The 19250-nt window shown below is 47.2% G+C and overlaps 1 protein-coding gene across 1 annotated transcript in view; it reads right to left on the minus strand.

Annotated features, from left to right (window-relative positions):
• PRDM4 (PR/SET domain 4) overlaps positions 1–19036 on the minus strand; it is a 39391-nt gene extending 20355 nt beyond the window's left edge. Inside the window, exons 1-6 of the mRNA XM_068277908.1 lie at positions 18949–19036; positions 13521–13654; positions 10165–10298; positions 8327–8512; positions 6581–7357; positions 4571–4720 (exon numbers count right to left, since the gene is read on the minus strand). Of these exons, the coding sequence (XP_068134009.1) occupies positions 4571–4720; positions 6581–7357; positions 8327–8512; positions 10165–10297 (1246 nt within the window). The 5' untranslated portion in view covers position 10298; positions 13521–13654; positions 18949–19036. The remainder of the gene's footprint in view (positions 1–4570; positions 4721–6580; positions 7358–8326; positions 8513–10164; positions 10299–13520; positions 13655–18948) is intronic.
• Positions 19037–19250: the final 214 nt, after the last annotated feature.

Below are 19250 nucleotides of genomic sequence, written 5' to 3' on the forward strand. Positions count from 1 at the left end.
CGGATCTTTCTGCCTCCAAGGACGACCACTGGCTAATCGCTCTGGATTCAGCCACCAGTCTAATGTCAGGAGGACTTCCTGCGGAGGTACTACCAGCCTGTCTAATGACTCCTTCCTCCTGTCCCATACCTGAAGAAACCATGCCTGTAAATGCCTTGTGTGTGCTTGTGCCCATTCCACTGCTGGGATAACTGCTGTCATCTGCCCCAGTAATGACATAGTGTGCCTCAGGGATACCATTGGTTCTGCCCTGTAAGCAGACACAGCCGCTATGAGTTTGGACACCTTCAGCTGCGGGAGTATAATTTTCCCCTGAACCGTGTCCCATGTCAGGCCCAGGAATAGAGTGGACTGGGCTGGCTGCATGCAAGACTTTTCGCTGCTGATCAACCACCCTAGTCCCTCGAGGGTTTGTATGCAGATTTGTAGATTTTCCCTCAGGAGCTGTTCGGAGGATGCCAAGACTAGGAAATCGTCCAAGTATGGCAGAACCCTCACATTCTGGAGATGTAGATGTGCCACTGCCTCTGCGACTACTTTCGTAAATATCCTCGGGGCCGAGGATATTCCGAAGGGTAGGGCACGATATTGATAATGGCATATCGCATCCCCCATGACTACCGCAAATCTCAAGAATCTCTGGAAGTGCGGATGGATCGGGATGTGGAGGTAAGCATCCTCCAAATCCAAGGTGGCCATAAAAGCTCCTGGCCAAATTAAATTGCGAATTGAGGCTATACTTTCCATACGAAATTTTTTCTCCAGAATGTAAGGGTTCAAAGGCTTTAGATTGAGGATCATCCTGAATTTCCCGGACGGCTTTTGAACTAAAAACACTCGGGAATAGAACCCCCTGGACTGCTCTCGTTCCGGTACTCTCTGAATTACCCTCTGTTGTAATAACTTTGTCACAGAGGAATTTATGGCTTCTGCTTTCTGTGGATCTCTTGGAGTTCCTGTAATAACAAAATTTCCCGGGGGTGGGGTATGGAACTCTATTCTGTATCCGTTTTTTATCAAATCTAAAATAAATTCGTTGCTTGTTACTTTCTGCCAAGCGTGAAAAAAATAAAGAAGCCTTCCCCCCACTTGTAAATCTGTGTCATTTACTAGTTTTGGTTGCGGGCGGTTGAGGTTTGTTAAATAGGAAACCTGACTTACCCCTGCCCGAGCTATAAGTCCATCTACCGGATCTCTGTCTTTGTTGCTGTCTTCCCTGATCCTGCCTGGGAAAAGTACGTCTTCCCTGGAAGGGTTTAGTAGCCTTTTTCCTTTTGTCTGGGAATTTCTTAGCTCTGTCTGAGGATCTTTCTAAGATAACCTCCAGATCTTTGCCAAACAGCAAGTCTCCTTGAAATTCCATTGCGCATAATTGATGCTTGGAAGAGACATCGCCCTCCCAAGCATTCAACCATATTGCCCGCCTGGAGGAATTAATTAACGCAGCTGTTTTGGCGGAGGCCCGTAATGATTCCGTCGCCCCGTCTGCCAAAAAGGCCACTGTCCTTTCCATAACAGGTAGGGATTCCAGCATCTTTTCATGAGCTGTGCCGGCTACTAGATGCGCTCTTAACCCCCGCATCCATTTCTCTAAGTTGCGGGTTAGGCATATGGCTGCGATTGCTGGCTTAAACCCAAAAGAAGCTGATTGCCATGCTCTTTTTAGTAATATTTCCGCCTTGCGGTCCATGGGATTTTTCAGGGTGCCTGCATCCTCAAAGGAAAGGTCTGCCGACCTAGAATGTTGAGACAAAGGTGCGTCAATCTTTGGGCACTTAGACCAGGGTTCCTGATCATCCTGAGAGAAAGGAAATCTTCTCTTGAATGATCTCGGGATAAACAATCTTTTTTCAGGCTGCTTCCACTGAGAAGATATCACCCCTTTGATGGACCTATGTACTGGAAATGTCCTGCTACTTGTGTCCTCTAACCCCCTATATATATCATCCTGAATTGAGGCCGTGGGAGTTGCATTTTGGATGTGTTCCGACTCGTACACTGCTTTCAGAAGCTCTGGGGTGTCTTCTACATTAAATAAATATCTAGGGGTCTTGGCCCTGGGAATGTCCTCTCCTGAATCCCTAGCCTCCCCCTCCTCTAATGATTCCTCTGACATATCCTCATAGGACTCATGTGGGGAATCGGGCTCTATCGGGCCTGTCAAAGGAGGTAAGGGTCGCACCGGCTGACTCTGGGGTATAAGTGTTTGGGATCCCTGAGGCTGTTCCTCCCACTGTCTCTGTTGTGGGCTTGTGCGGGAATGGCCTGGGATGCTGACTGCCCTGATTGTGGAGGTACTAGCGGCTGAAGCACTGCCTGCAGCTGAGGTTGTGTTGGAAAGGCTGCCCGAAAGGCCGCGAATGTACATGTTAACTCTTTTTTCATGGATTTCATCAAGTCTATCATCATTACATTGGTATCTGTGCTAGACTCCCCCTTATGTCTACATCTGTCGCATGAGGATCTATTGTAATTAGGTGGTAAGATGTCGCCACACTTTGTACATTTGTTGGATTTCTGTGACGCCTTTTGGCTCTTCTGTAAAACAGAGATAACCAGAGAGACCAAAAAACATAATGTCATTACTATTCTCCTGAGTCATTCACAAGCAGGGATAGAAGACAAAATTCTTTTTTAAAATACCTGAGCCTGTACTGGATCATGGTCTGAGGCCGGTATCTTGCTGCTGCTCGCGGTGGAGGCTTCAGCTGATTCCATCTCCACGCCGCACTGACAGCGTGTCGGCGTCCCTCATGCGCGCTCTCAGCTTATACCAGCCGCTTCCGGCATCCAGCACCGCCCCCCCGAGGTCAGGGAAGACCTTCCTGCCATCAGCCAAAGAAAAACGCCCGTATGGGCGGAGCTGAACGCGACCCTCCCCGATGATGTAGAGGGTCACGTGCCCGCACGAGCTGTAACGCCGATGGGGCGGCCTAGAGGAGGAACGCAACCAACCCACCGCAACGGGCGGCCGCGTCGATCGGAAGCCACACAGTTTTCCAACATAACACGCGGCTCCCATCCGCTCTGCCAACGCAAGCATGAGCTGCAACCTCCAGGGGACTCCAACGCGACTCCTTGTCGGTGCATACACACTACAGGTGCCCCTCAGGCTCCCCTATAGCGCTTCCTGTCCACGGGTGAGTGGAAACAATAATGAACTGATGGAAGGAGGGGTGAACAGAGCTAAGTAAGCAGAGGGGTGGTCAGATTTAATTGATTGGTGCATTGTTTCCACAGGGGAGGGGCTCAATAGTAATCTCAGGTGAGCTGTCCTGGAGGATGAAGGGAGAAAGGAGGCTTCACTCAGAAAGAGAACCTATTCAAACAGAAATGTCGTGGTGCTGCAGTGTATACAGAGGCGCCAAAAGAATAAAACAACCTAAAATGGTCAAAAGTGCTTGGAAGGTAGCGGTGGACTTCCCTCAAGTCCAACGCTACCTTCCAAGCACTTTTAACCATTTTAGCTTGTTTTATTCTTTTGGCGCCTCTATATACACTGCAGCATCTTGGTATCCACCGTTGGTGGATAGGTATACACCACTTTATTCCTATCTACAGAGAGCGACTTCTTAATCCTAAGTGGGGACAGGTCTAATCTCCTCACCTGCCTAAACAGTGGTTGCCTACGAGGTAACCCTGGTTTGTGAGTATATCTTTGTACTCTTTAATAAATGTACCAATTACCGGTACATATTACACTATATTGGGCTCTCGGCGTTATCCTTTTTGTAGAAATGTCATGGTGTTCTAAAGGCATACGACTAGGTACAGATCGGAAAGGTATGCAGTAAGGCTACAAGGGTTGCATAATGTTACTCAACACTGGCTAGCTGCTCTCCAAGAGTATGGTGCGGTCCATGGGGAATGGTAAATATGCATTTGGAAGAGAGGATCTTAGGGGCAGAACGCACAAATAATGCATAATCATTTCTTGAGAAAGAATGAAAAACAAGTCTTTGCATTGAAGACCAGGCTCTGCATCATCATTTTTGGATGAAGCAGACATAATCACTCAGGGTATGGCCAGACCGACTATTAGATACATCCCTCTCTGATTTTATCTGATCAGAGGGGGACCTATAGCTTGCCCACACTCTGCACAGCAATGGGGGGACACTTATACACTTGGGGGGGGGGGGGGGGGGGGGGGGGGGACATTGGCCAGGGTCCATACAACTTTCATATATTAAACGTCATTACCGCCACGCACCTAATCAAGCCCTTGCGACAGATTTCAAACAGAAATTGCTCAAAAGATCAATTGGGGAGCCATATAGCGGCATCAATTCTCTTCCGATTTGAAAAAAAAAAATTGTACCTGAAGGTCGATCAGGCCACAATATCGAGTAATGTATGAACACCGTTAATTCAGATGGGAGTCAGACCAGGAACCCCAGATCCTCAGGGGAAACAGTCCATATAAACAAATATTTGACCCAGGACCCCCACCTGGATCTAGACTATCGTATGACCGCAGTACCAAATGACGCTTTAATCAAATGAGCATCCCTGCTTCAATAAGACCAACCCACATAAAAAGGTAACAGCCAAGAAAGGTAGTCCTTACCTACTTCAGCTCCCGTCACCGACTGCCTCAGTACCAGCTGCTTGGGCAGGGACAAGCGCGCCCGGCTCTCGATGGGGCTATCTGGTATAAAGGTGACCGGTCCATGTTCGGGGCAATCTGAGGGATATGCCCGGTTACACAGTGTACACCCTACATTGAGGAGAACATATGTCACTGCCCCCATAGAGGGATAAAAAATAAAATTACAAAAAAAAAAAAAAAGAGAAAACGATTGCCAAAACTTCAGTTTTGAACAAAACCTCCGATTTTTGATACTGTCAATGCCACCACTAAAGAGGAACTGTAATCAAAATAATAAAATTGCTTATTAACCACTTGAGGACCCAGCCTTTACCCCCCCTTAAGGACAAGCGCTGTTTTTTATGATCTGTCCTGGGTGGGCTCTGCAGCCCCCAGCACAGATCAGGTTGCAGGCAAAGTGATCAGATCGCCCCCCCCTTTTCCCCCCTATGGGGATGATGTGCAGGGGAGGGTCTGATCTCTCCTGCCTGCCTGGGTGTTGCGGGGGGGGGGGGGGGGGGGGGGAGGACCTCAAAGCCCCCCTCCGCGGCGAAATTCCCCCCTCCCTCTACTCCCTGTCCCCCCTTCCCCCTGGTGATCTGGGCTGCACAGGAAGCTATCCGTCCTGTGCAGCCAGTGACAGGCTGTCCTCAGTCACATGGCGGCGATCCCCGGCCGCTGATTGGCTGGGGATCGCCGACCTGCCTTACGGCGCTGCTGTAGCAGCAGCGCCGTTCAATGTAAACAAAGGAGACAAACGTCTCCTGCGTATACATTTAGTCTGCGAGCCGCGATCAGCGGCTCGCAGGCTATTCACGGAGACCCGCTCCGTGATCTAACAGGAAACGGCCGCTCGCGCGAGCGGCATTTCCTGATTAATTAGGGAGGCACCTGGCGACGCAGATGTGCGTCGCTGGTCCTCCAGCTACCACTTTGCCGCCGCACGGTATGAGTGTGCAGTCGGCAAGTGGTTAACATCATTTGGAGGGACAGCAGCCAGGCGGTGTCACAAGGCTGATTGTCGAGAGACTTCATGCTGAATATCGGGAATCGGTCTGCTGGTGTATGAGCAGTTCACAGATCTCTCGGATCAGATTCGATCTTTCTGATCAGATTCGATCAGAGAGAAATTTGTCTCTTGGACGATCTCTCCAAACATTGCTAGATGTATGGGTACCTTAAAGCGGACCTGAATTTCCTCTCTGCTCTAAAAGATAAGCAACAGCTTAATAACCTTTAAAGAAAAACATTTCCTTGTTACAGCTTATAGAACTCCTACTGAGAATCTGCAGAGTGGTTACTTCCTGGGAGCACAGAATGGGTTAACCTCTTGTGCTTATATATTAGCTCAGAATTTGGCAGACAGCTGACAGCTCAAATTACACTAGCTCATTACTTGCTGAGAAGGGAGAATTAGACAGGCTGTTCTCTATAAATACACGCAGTGTGGACACAGGCTGGATTTCTCTGTGTTCTCTTTGTCTTCTCAGATCCTCCTTAAAGGGGAACTGAAGTAAGAGGTATACGGAGGCTGCCATATTTATTTCCTTTTAATAAAAAAATAACAGTTGCCTGGCAGCCCTGCTGATCCTCTGCCTCTAATACTATTAGCCATAGAGCCCCTGAACAAGCATGCAGCAGATCAGCTGTTTCAGACTTCAAAGTCAGATCTGACAAGACTAGCTGCATGCTTGTTTCTGGTGTTATTCAGATACTATTGCAGAGATCACTAGACACCAGGCAACTGTATTGGGAAGGAAGGAAAGATTAAACACTAGGGAAAAGTATAGGGAAGGGAGGGGGCCATTACACACCAAGGAACTTTATAATGCGGGGGCTCACTAGATATTGAGGTAGGCTCGCGACTTGGTCCAGTGTTCAATTTCAGACAACTTTGTATTTGAGTTTGACATCCCTGCTTTAAAGCGTACACTGAGCCTAGTGTGCTGAAAATAATATAGAAATTGTTCTAAAAGTAAACAGACTCACAAATGGTAAATAGAGTTGCCATGTTTTCCTTGTTAGAGTTTGAGTCGATCTGTAATGAGGACGGGACAAAAGTCAGATTGCCAGCATCGACATGTCCGCCAGCAAGTGACACCTCCTGCGTGATGGAAGATGCGGTCACCGGCTCTAGGCTGATAGTGCCACCGTGCAGCGACACCGAGGTTAAAGAGGAGAGCTGGTGAGAGGTAGAGAGAGCCACACTAACGGTATTATTGTTCAAGGCCACAGTGTGGATGGCATCGGCCAATGAGTTCTCAGACATCCCGGATCGAGCCCCCATGTGATGCTCGCTCTCCATGACCACGGGAAGCTCCAGCGAGCCGCTATGTAATGGCAGGACCCCGGCATGACCCACAGCATCAGGAGGTAGGTTGGCATCAACAGTAAGGGACTCGTGGGATCGTGGTACACTGGTGATCTGAGTATGCTCCCCGGTCACTGCTTCTATGGTGAGTTCATCTGTCATTCGGTCAGTGGTGATTGGGCTATTCACCCGTGACACATTGTCCATGCTCATCCCGGCATCCAGCGCCACCTCATGCCCATCGCTGGGATGTAAGCTCTGACCAGCATGGCCACTTACTGCACGAGAGTCCAAGGTTACCATTCCTGTCTCCAGCCCCACAGAGCCAGCTGATTGGTAAGGATCCAGAGATGGAGAGTTGTTGGAGACGGAAAGGCCTGCATTCCCATCAACATTCAAGGAGCTGGGGTGTATGTACTGTGGAGGGGGGCGGTCGGCTAAATACGACAAGATTCCTGGAACAGAAAAACATTTACCAGAAATCAGGAGCAGACATACATCATAAACAAATTGTATTATTTTTAGGAAAACTAACAGGAATTAAAATAAAGTCCATCAAATTCTATTGCCATGATTGATAATATAAATAATGGAAACAAGGTATTTTCCAATGTCTTGCACCAAAATGTCACCAAATAGTGATCTGTACTGGTTACGCAGCAACACACATTGCCTTGATTCACTAAGCTGCGCTGCTAAAGATGCGCAACTTAGATTAAGCAAAGCAAATTAAAAATCCTGTGCGCAAGCTACGCATGGTAGAGCTGTGTAACGTGCGCTGCTAACTTACAAGCGCTCCTCTGAAAGTATAGCAACTCCTTTAATCCCACCCTGAGCCCCAGCGGGCCCAGTGTCTCTGTAGGACGTGATCTCCGCACTTTGATAGGCCCAACAGGCTGCCTATCACGTGAGCAGAGAGAGTCTTGCCAGCAACAATTACATTTGCCAATTAGCTAGAAATAAGCAAGCCTATATTGCTGCAGTGAAAATAAATTATTTTACACACAGGGAATGCTTTCAAATGTTCTTTTATGAGCCTAAGAGTAACACATAAATTCGCCTTCTTAAAACAGGAGGTATTTGCGGTTATTCAGGTTGGAGTGAGTATGTAAGGTGCCCCACAATGCATCACTGCTGAGTATGCAAATCATCCCTTTGATGTCCCTGAAAGCTAAATACACCTCCAGTAACCCTGGAATGCAATGATGTGTCAGCTTGTTAAATATACGGAGCCACAATAATCCAACATGCATCCAGACTGTTTCGGATTGGTTGATCCCCATCAAGGCATGGCATGGATTAATGTGGCCCAGCAAGTCCATGGTGAACCAGAACTCCTAGGAGTGTGTAAGGGGCTACAAGGGACTAAGAAGAATTTGTGTAGAAGTTTAAATACTTGAAAATAAATGAGAAGTCTGCATTACCAGGCAGTATGTGACGGAAGTAGGTGCTCTCCAGGTGAGGATATGGCGGTGGTGGCAGGGTGTAATTCCGCTCCGGTAAGCCACACATCACCCCTCTCTCTCCAATGCCCATCGGAAGCATGACAGAAAGGGCCGAAGGGAGGGAGCCAAGAGATGGGCCAAGGTTGGGAATGGCTACAGGCAGACCTGCACAGAGAAGACTCGAGTCAACCATTTCATTTTAACATCTCTACATGAATTTCAATTTTTGGAGTTCCAGTTAAACACAAAGGTTTACTAAAATCAGTCAAGTCTCAACCAACAAGATTTGCCTCTAAACTTTTACTTTTTTTTCTCTAAGATCCTCTGTGATAAAGTGTTAGAGGGTCAAAGAAAGGACTCCGGTCCCTTAAAGAGTACTTGAGGGGGTTGCAGGGTTACTGTACAGGTAGTACCCGATTTACGAATGCCCAACTCACGAACGACCGCCGAGATGACGTCACGCAATCGGGGACTACCTCTTCTGCTGTTTTTATTAAAGCAGAGTAGGCGCAGCGGAAGGCAGATAGAGGACATCTCACCTGTTCCACAGTGGTAGAAGGTCCCAGCGTGCTGCCCAGAAGCTCCGCGGCCCGTCCTCTCTCTCCGTCCACTGTTCCCCGGCGGCTTCTTATGCGTCGCATAATGACGCAATCAGGAAACGCCCCCTAGTGCGACGCATGAGAAGCCACCGGGGAGACAGTGGACGGAGAGAAAGGACGGGCCGCGCAGTGCAGCTTCCGGGCAGCACGCTGGGACCTTCTACCACCGTGGAACAGGTGAGATGTCCCCTATCTGCCTTCCTCTGCGCCTACTCTGCTCTAAAAACGGGAGCAAAGGTGGCTGGCACAATGTCCAGACTTAAGGACGGATTCAGGTTAAGAACGAGCCGACAGTCCCTATCTCGTTTGTTAACCGAGGACTACCTGTATATATTCGCATATAAGCCGACCTGTGTATAAGCCGAAGTCAAAACCAGGAAAAAGTGATTGACTCGTGTATAAGCCCCCTCCCCAGTAGCCAGATGAGCCCCCAGTACAAGTCAGCCTACACACACACACACACACCTCGAGGGTGATACAGCTGTATCTCATGAAGCCACCAGATGGCGTCATAGATATGCGACACAGCAATTGCCCCACAGGAAGAATCCCAGAATATTGCACAGCTGACACATTGCTTGCACGCTCCACTCCACAAGCCAGGAGACACAGGAAGTCTTAAGCAGCGCACTCTGCGCACCATGTTGCAGGGGATGGGGGCACAGACACAGCAGGGAGTCAGCTGGCAAGAGAAGAATCACTAGTGCACTATCCTTACACTCCTCTACCAGTAACAAAACATGCTCCACCATCCATTCTGCTCCACTGATTCGCATATAAGCCGAGGGGGTAACTTCAGCACTTACTGAAAAATTAGTCTTATACGGGAGTATATAAGGTATTACCTGTCCTGGCGTTATCCCTCCAGCCAGGCGATTGAGATGGGTACTAGCAATTTTTTTTTCTAAACTGCCCACCGAGGCTCTTGCCACACCCACCAGAATGGCATGGTCTGCCCCCAGCTTGGCAGCTGTGGCCTGATTGGTGGCTGCCAAGCTGGGGACAGGCTGCAGGCACGCAGGTGGAGGTTTTCAAAGAGCTCTGGCAGTCTTCTGAAACATGGTCGCTGTACTTCTGGCTGCTATGAAGAGAGATTGTGATTCCAGAAGCCTGGAGTACTTCCCCAATTTCCTGTATGGTTGATGTGAGTGACTGACTGACATCATAAAAACCAGTACTCTCCCTGACATGGTAAGATCAGACTCCCTTCCTCCGTACCTGAAGTAGTGAGAGCGTTGTGAGGTGGGGATGCAGTCAGCCCCAGGTGGCCTCCTGAGACAGGGAGAGCATTGGCAACAGAGGAAGAGGTAAGCTGGTCCATGCCCACAACGCTGAGGTTCAGCTCATTCATTCTGCAGCACAAAAATACATTCAGGGTTAGCTTATGCAAAAAATATAAAAATAGGCCTTTACATATTTCAGTGTAGCATCGGGTCCCAGGTTCAAATCTAAGCCAGGACACTATCTGCATGGTTGGTTGGTCTCCACAAAAAAATGCCTTTAGAGAAAGAAATCATTGTCACATCCCAAAACCACATAGAACAGTTCATTCGCTTTCACACAATATTGTCCTTGGCATGATGAACATAGAACTATAGTAGAGATTTGATTGTGAGCTCCAAGGGACAGTAATCCGATTTTTGTTTCCGATTAAAAAAAAAAACATAGCAGCATGCAGTACTTTTTTTTTTTTTTTTTTTTTTTTTTAAATCGGAATCAAAAATCGGATCATGTGAAGAAAAAAAAATCAGAATCGCATGTAATGTGAAAAAGGCCTCAACCATCAGATAGATCCCTGTGAAATCAAATCTGACAGGGATATATCTGATCTTTAGCACACCTCAGGAACATATTTTTAGTAGATTCCGTAGATTTCGGGTCAGCAGTTCGTATCAGCGGGCGTTCATAAGTTGGGGAGAAAAAGTACGTTCTATATTCCGAAAAATATGGTAATTATATAAATTAAAGTAGACCTGAACTCTTGCACAGGACACAAGGAAAACAGAGAGAAATACATCCTGTGTGATTTTAGAGTGAAGAGCCTGTCTAATTCCCCCTCATCTGTAAAGTCTAATTTGATCTTTCAGCTGCGTCAACACAAAAATGTGTCAGTCCTCGGGAGACACAGCTAATATGTAAACACAGGATGTTAACCCTTTGTCTGCTTCCAGGAAAGCAGGAAGTAGACACACTGCAGATTTATTGGAGGAGTTCTGTAAGCTGTAACAAAGAAATATTTTTCTTTAAAGGTTATTATGCAGTTGCGGATCTTTAGAGCAGAGAGGAAGTTCTGCGTTCGGGTCCACTTTAGCAGGAGATAAGAAGAAACACACCACGTAAAGTAATCAGATATGAATCTAGGTGTTCCTCTAACCTCCTCCATTAAGAGAGATTATATATACAGGAATCAGGGTCCTGCATCATGGAACCCTAAAGAAGCAGTGATTTTCAAGCTTCAACTACAGGCTTTAGAGAGAGCCCGAGGTAGGCTTAAAAAAAAAAAAAAAAAAAAAAAAAAAAAAACATAGGCCACCTGATCCACGGGGCTGAGCGAATCAGGTAGCCGCAAAAAACGCGGCTCCCGTGGAACGCAATTGCCCACTTTCACTTTGGTGACCTCTGGGTTCAAGGGGAGACTGTGTGTCTCTCACCAGTGCGCAGGGAGGCGGGGGAGCGGCAGGAGGGCTGGCTGGGAGAGAGCTGCCCAAAGGCAGCTCTGCAGACCCTGTAGGAATGCCCCTGGCAGGCGTTTTGAACAGGGAATAGCTCTCCCCTGTGTTTACCTCCGAGATAGGGGGGGGGGGGGGGGGCGGTGTGCGGACACAGAGGCATGTTATGAGGCAGGGAACGTGCCTCTGTGTCTCATATGCCCCCCCCCAACCGCCCACCTCAGGTTCTCTTTAAACTGATTAGGAATTTTAAACTCCACCCTTTCTCAACATATTAAAGGACATTTGAAGTGAGAGGGATATGGAGGCTGCCCTATTTATTTCCTTTTACCAATACCAGTTGCCTGACAGTCTTGCTGATCTGTTTGGCTTAAAGGGGAACTGAAGAGAGAGGTATATGGAGGCTGTCATGTTTATTTCCTTTTAATCAATACCAGTTGCCTGGCAGCCCTGCTGGTCTATTTCTGTGCAGTAGTATCTGATTAAAACCAGAAACAAGCATGCAGCTAGTCTTGTCAGATCAGACTTATAAGTCTGAACCACTGAAACACCTGATCTGCTGCATGCTTGTTCAGGGGCTATGGCTAATAGTATTAGAGGCAGAGGATCAGCAGGGCTGCCAGGCAACTGGTATTGTCTAAAAGGAAATAAACATGACAACCTCCATATACCTCTCTCTTCAGTTTCCCTTTAAGTAGTGTCTGAATAACACCAGAAACAAGCAAGCAGCTAACCGTCAGTAACATCTGATGTGCATGCTTGTTCAGATATTTTGGCTAAAAGTATTAGAGGCAGATGATCAGCAGGACAGCCAGGCAATTAGCATCCTTTAAAAGGAAATGAATATGGCAGCCTCCATATCCCTCTCACTTCCGCTGTCCTTTTAAAAAGTGTACCCGAGCCAAAGCTTGGATACAAAAAGAGGGATGTCTCAGAATCCTATTGAGGCTTCCGTCTGCATTCTGGGGTCACCCTCGCCTAGCGAAGATCCCAAAGTTTGCAGACAAGAAACAGTCGCCAATGTTATCAGGGCCGCGCACCTCCTCTGACATCAGCGCGGCTGGCACAATCAAGCCCCTGTGCTTATGTGCATGCGCGGCTACTGCTCGTCTGTCCTCATCACAGAATAGGAGCATGGCCCTGATGTGCTGGGCGGTCCGCACTCGGCAGTGCGAGAAAAGATCCCAAAGGGAGCCTCAATAGGATCCTGAGGCTTCTCTCTCTTCAGATAAGCATCTCTTTCTGAGCCCGAGCTTTGGCTGGGGTTCCCTATAAAGGATACCTGAAGTGACATGCAGCGTGATGTGATAAAGAGGTGCATGTACAGTACAGTGCCAATAGTACTTAAAACAAGCCGGTATTCCTTGTTTCTTACGGTATACACATGCTCTACTAATGTCACCAGTAAGGATCATGACTTGGTCATTCTAGCGACATTGCAGCGAATGACTGCTGTACACACTGCACTTCTAGTGACTTGGCCAAAAGGACTTCAGAAACAGGCACACAGGCCCGTGGCAGTATCTTGGGGTTTTCGCAAGATACTTTTAGCCATAGACCCTGAACAAGCATGCAGTAGATCAGGTGTTTCTGACTTAAGTCCGACTGGATTAGCTGCATACTTGTTTCAGGTGTGTGATTCAGACACTACTGTAGCCAGAGATCAGCCGGACCACCAGGCAACTGGTATTTAAAACGGAAATAATTATGGCAGCCACCATACTCAGTTCAGGTACACTTTAAGCTGGAATCTAACTTCAGTTTTTAAAGCACGCTGACTACCTGGCTTCTGGGACCAGTCCAGTCCTTTATAAGAGTGAGAAGAGTTCTGCTTCAATCCTCCAGTTCTCATTTTACATACGAGTCTATAAAAGGAAAGAGTTTACATATCCAGTGTAGAGGCACCTGTTTCACTTTGTGTCCTCCACCAATCTCATTGTCAGATAAACCTTGCTGCAGAATAGGGAGACAGTCTTCCCCCGCGATGGTGATCAGCCGCCATGTTATTGGTTGGACAAAAGTTGGTCATTGGAGGGGTCCTGCAAAACAAACAGAATAAGACACACAGGAAGCATGCCTCCCTTATAATAAAACTAAAGGGAGTTAAAAAGAAAGTTAGATACTTACCTCAGTAGTAGGAACTTAAAGGAAACCAGAGATGAACGCTTTGGCACAAAATAAACATATCCCCCGATAGATTTTACAAAATACTATACCTGTTATTTTCGCTGCTCTGTTGTGCTGTTTTTTGTGGGTTTTTAGTAAAACTCCACGTAAAAAACAGTTAATCAGACAAGCATATTAGTTAGTGGGCTTTGTGCAAAATGAAATCACCATATCAAAAAACCTCTTACGACTAACAAATATAGATTAAAAAAATGTTTTTCAATATACCCTTACATTAGCAGTTCCTCCCATCTCATCACAGCTCTTTGTGATGCTATGAATATACAGAACAGGAAAGCAGAGCAAGAAGGGGGCAGACTTGGTCTGGAAAAGACATCAGAGAAGACAGACTCAGCTATAATGATTCCTGAGCAAAGCCAGACAATGCTCAGTCAGGGATTTTATCAGGGCTGATAACAAGAGGGCTGAAAACAAGGAGGCTGAGCAGTGAAGGATGAAACAGAGAGCAGGGTAGGTGTTTTCTCTAATGTTTCCATTGATATATATGGTGAAATACATGAGGGTGCTTCGTCTCTGGTTCACTTTAAGCCTCTACGTAGCTAATCGGAATAGAAATTTAAATGAAAACCGTGCTGCCCGTGGCCAAGGGGGGGTGTTAACTGTAAATGCATCCGCCTTAGACGATGCACTCCATTTGCGTCCTATGTCACTCCCATGCTTCCTTTTTCAACCCGGAAAAAGGAAGCATGGGAGTGACGTGGGACATAAATGGAGCGCATCTTCTAAGGCGATCGCAGGGAAGCCCAATCTCATTACGAGTAGCTACGTATTTGTAACTACCGTACTCGGCATGATCAACCCTAGTGATAACATAATCTTTTGTTTACATTCCTTTGTCAGCTACAATTAGTATACAGCCAGCAGCTACTGAGACTGAGCTCCACACATTGTAGAAGCAGAGAAACCAGAGAAGAGATCACTGGATGCATTATAATATATAAATACAGCAGCTATGCAATAAAATGCAATGGCAGCTTTCAGAGCAGATAAACTGTACTTTGGGAATTTGTAAATGGACAACAATACTTGTGCAGAAAAGCAAATATAACTAAGAGTAATAAAAAATTAATTGTTTATATAAGAGTTTAATACCTCTTTAAAAGGGAACCTTAACTGTGGGGGAAAAAAGAAATTCACTTACCTGGGGCTTTGCCAAGCCTCCTGCAGCCGTCCTGTGCCCGCGCCGGTCCTTCGGTGCCCTCCGGTCTCCCTCCGCAGCTAAGTTTCGTTTTCGGCCGACTGCCACTCGTCCTCCGGCAAAGCGTCCTCTTCTTCCGCATTCCCTGACATAAAGCGCGTCATCCGGACGCGCTTTACGGCTGGGTATGCGTTCCATGGACGCGCTTTACGTCAGGGAATGCGGAAGAAGAGGACGCTTTGCCGGAGGACGACTGGCAGTCGGCCGAAAACGAAACTTAGCCGCGGAGGGAGACCGGAGGGCACCGAAGGACCGGCGCGGGCACAGGGCGGCTGCAGGAGGCTTGACAAAGCCCCAGGTAAGTGAATTTTTTTATCACCACAGTTAAGGTTCCCTTTAAGGACTAAAGCCTTCCTTTTTTTCATTTTAGTCTGTGATCGTCTCACAGAGATCACTAGGTCAGAAGCCAATGAAAGGTACTAGATCAGGAACCAATGAAACATACATATAAAGTGTACATTTCTCCCAGAGTGAAATGCATCTTAAATATGGTTTCCTATGTTGCTGACACTTACATCAGGTAAGAAAAAGCTGACAGGTTTTGAACTAGTCCATCTCCTCATGGGAGATTCTCAGTTTTACCTTCACTCTTTACAAAGACACTCCTTGGAAAGGATCTATACAAAGATGTCAGCCTGCCCCATGAGGAGATGGACTTAGTGCAAAACCTGTCAGATTTTCACTACCTACTGTAAGTGAGAGCAACGTGTGTGTGTGTGTGTGTGCGTTTCATAATGGTTTAAGACCACCTTTCCAGTGCTGGGTCCCTCTGAATCTTTCAACAAAATGTATCTTATAGGTTTCTTCTGACCACAAGTGCAGCCATGGAAAAAAGCATCTGGACTGGTCCTGAGCAGAGGGAGAAGGCCAAGCATGCATAGCTTCATCTTACTGTGCATGCACGGACTTTACCTCATTACCTGCGCATGCCCAGTCCAGATGTGCTAATCCATGGCCAGGGGTGCAGCCAGGAGATGAAGAGGGAAACCTGCGCTGGAGCGGTGGGATCTACAAGGATCCAGAGAGTCTCTGGAAAATCCCCCCATCTCTCCCCTCCATTTGCATTAATTAACAACATTGGATAATGAATGCCACCTTCATTGGCATTAAATCCCAGTAGGGTTGGTATGTAGATGGAGTTTGTAAGGTCTCCCCAGGTCTGTGTGACTTTTCTAGGTGTGCCAGTTTCCACCCACAACACCAACCATCAGGGCAGGTTGAAGCAGAGTTAATGAGTCAACCTCAAACCCACGTGTAACTGGATTGGTAATTAAAGCAACATTGAAGCAAAGCTGAAAAAAAAAATAAAAATAAAAATACTCACCTTGGAAGGCTGTGGATCCCAGAGAGCCTTCCTGGTCCTCACTCCATGCCCTTGTTCCACAATGTCCGCTGTTAAAATGTTGTGCCTTTGAGACTCCTTGGAAGGCATTGGAAGCACTAGCATCACGGTGTGCTTCCATACTCTGCATGCACGAGCAGGCGAACACCGTAAATACAGTGCAGGAGACTTGGGCGCACAGGGAGTCATTTCGGCGCCGTCAGAAGAGAGCTGAAGTTACTTTTAACACACAATAATTCGGCTTCCGAATTATTTCATTCCCCACCATCCATGGTGGCCTGGAGGGGGAATAGTATTTAAAGAGGCTCTGTGAAAAAAATTCAGCCTTATTTCTTCTATCCTATAAGTTCCTATACCTGTTCTAATGTGGTCTGGATTATTGCAGCCTTTCCTAGTTGCCCTGCCTGCACCTCTGTAAAATATCTAATCTTCTTTCCTCTGTCAAGCCTTGTCGCACCAGAGAGGAATGCACTGCCTCTGCTGTGCTAGGGAGAAGTTATGTATGCCCCCTGCGGGCTCTGTGTTTGTGCTTTGCTTATTAGTCACAGACAGCTCTCAATTTCAGCTTATCTGAGGGGGAAAGGAGCTTCACATGTTGAGAAACTGAGAATCCCTGACTAGAGTTCACTATGTAATAAAGACTTGCAGAGAGGTAGGTGTGTGTGTGTGTGTGTGTGTGTGTGTGTGTGTGTGTGTGTGTGTGTGTGTGTGTGTGTGTGTGTGTGTGTGTGTGTGTGTGTGTGTGTGTGTGTGTGTGTGTGTGTGTGTGTGTGTGTGTGTGTGTGTGTGTGTGTGTGTGTGATTTTTTGGGGGGTTTGTAAACACTGCCTAAACTGGCGATTAAAAGCCAGGATCACGGCAGGGAGCGGCGGAAACCGGGACTTGTGCAGCAGCAGGATCAGCCATATACCGGCTGTATCCTGCGCCCAAGTCTCCGGCTCCGATATCTCTCGTATGCTGAGCAGGGCGTGACTAGCTAGTGCACACTTGATTGTGTTTTTCCCATGCAGATAAATACAGACAGGCAGGCATTTTCTCTATCAGTTACATTAGCTTCTGTGATAATACGTGCATGTCTTTACACATACAGACACTCCTGGTGTTCAGAAAACGCATGCATAAAAGTGTGCTCCCAGCCTCCGCTTATTACACTCACTCTGTCCATCTCTGATGGAGCAGAACTGGCTCTGCAGACTCCTCCAGAATCACTACAGTACAGAGCACTTGGGGAGGGTAGAGAGGTTGGAGGCTGGGCACTGTACACACGACCCTGCTGCACAGTGAATCGGGACTGTCTGCAAAACTTTGTATGATTCCTTATGAGTGGCTGAGCAGATGCAGTCTTTAGAACAATTGTGCAGAGAGAAATGATTTCTCTTTGTTCCCTTAGTTGTCATTCTCTTAGGACAGGGAAAAGAAACTTCTTCCCCCCCCCCCCCCCCCCCCCCCACGAGGCCCCCTGCAGCTGCATCCTTTGCAACGTCTATTGTTACTCCCCTGTGCTTTAGCCGGGACTCGGACATGCACAGTATGCACCAGCTCCTCTTCAGAAGTATTCCGCGAAACACACGTTTTCGAAGCCTGCACAAGGAGCACCAAAGGCGTATTCAAGCAGCTGGTCGAATAACTTCAACGGGGCTAAAGCAATGGAGCAAAGGCACAGAGAGGACTTGGAAGGTAGTATGGGATCCAGAACCTTCCTTTGACATAGCTGAACATCTAAGTTTTTTCCCGCTTCGCTTCAGTACTGCTTTGAATAAAAATCTCACAAACAAAAGGATTTGTGCACATCCTGCACAGACTTACATAAGGCAAGGGAAGGTGCTAAGGGGTGTGGCCACATTAAAAACATATACTAACCATATGTACTCCAAAATACACAAAGACACCAACTTATAACAAATAAATAATAAAACAAAAACAAAACACACTAATGTTGTTAAATGGAGAATAATAGTTTCTCAAGAACAAGCCAATTCTCCATGACAGGCTATTCAGCACATCCCCATTTTTTAAAAGTATGGTGATCAGAATATTATCCCTGCATAACATAAAACAAATAAAGATCTGTTTTGTCATCAACTAGGTACTGTGTAAGCGTGCTATTATTTCAGCAAAAATAAATCACACCTCTGGTGAACAGCCTGTTATCTTCCTTATAAACAATGTGGTTCCCTTTCCCACCACTTGATTTTTGGAGGTATTTTAACTTCATAGCCTTACAGGACAGCCAGAATGTAGGTAGGTTTTATTAGGGTGTTATTCATTTGACTCCTCCACCCAATCCCTGTCCTGTGGGAAGGGAGATGCAGCTCAGAGTGGCTCACAACATGGCTGCACCCATCACAGCACCCAGTGGAGTAATATGCAGGGTATCAATATCTACCTCTGGCATACAGAACACATATACTTACCTAACAGGATATACCAATGATATAGTGCAAAGCTATACACAACTGGTGGCAGGTTTTCTGTAAGACCCCTCCCCCCCAGGCTCCCTATAGCATTTAACAGTTTCCTGCATTCCTACATAAGCTGATGAAACCCCAGCATCTCACCCACCCCGCTGCAGAGACCACGAGGAGAGAAACCAGGCGAACACTCACCCACTTCTCTGCCCCATCATTCTCTCTTCACACCTCCGCTGGCTGCCACTCCCAAGATGGCGCGTGCGGAAGCGACGTCACGGTGCCATACCCGACCAATCAGCGTGCGCCAGAAGGTCAGGCCACAGCGTAGTGGGTGGGACGAGCCTGGGACGTTCAGCGCCAGCATCCTATGCGTCGCTATAGAGACGGGAGGATGCTGCGGCGCTTCTTAGGACCGCTGCTTCCCAGCTCTTCCTCCCTGAGCGTCGTGTCACCTCTGCCCTATTATGTATACAAAACGCTGCAGTCACTTATCCAGC

This window comes from Hyperolius riggenbachi, chromosome 3, assembly GCF_040937935.1.
Source record: "Hyperolius riggenbachi isolate aHypRig1 chromosome 3, aHypRig1.pri, whole genome shotgun sequence".
Lineage (NCBI taxonomy): Eukaryota > Metazoa > Chordata > Amphibia > Anura > Hyperoliidae > Hyperolius > Hyperolius riggenbachi.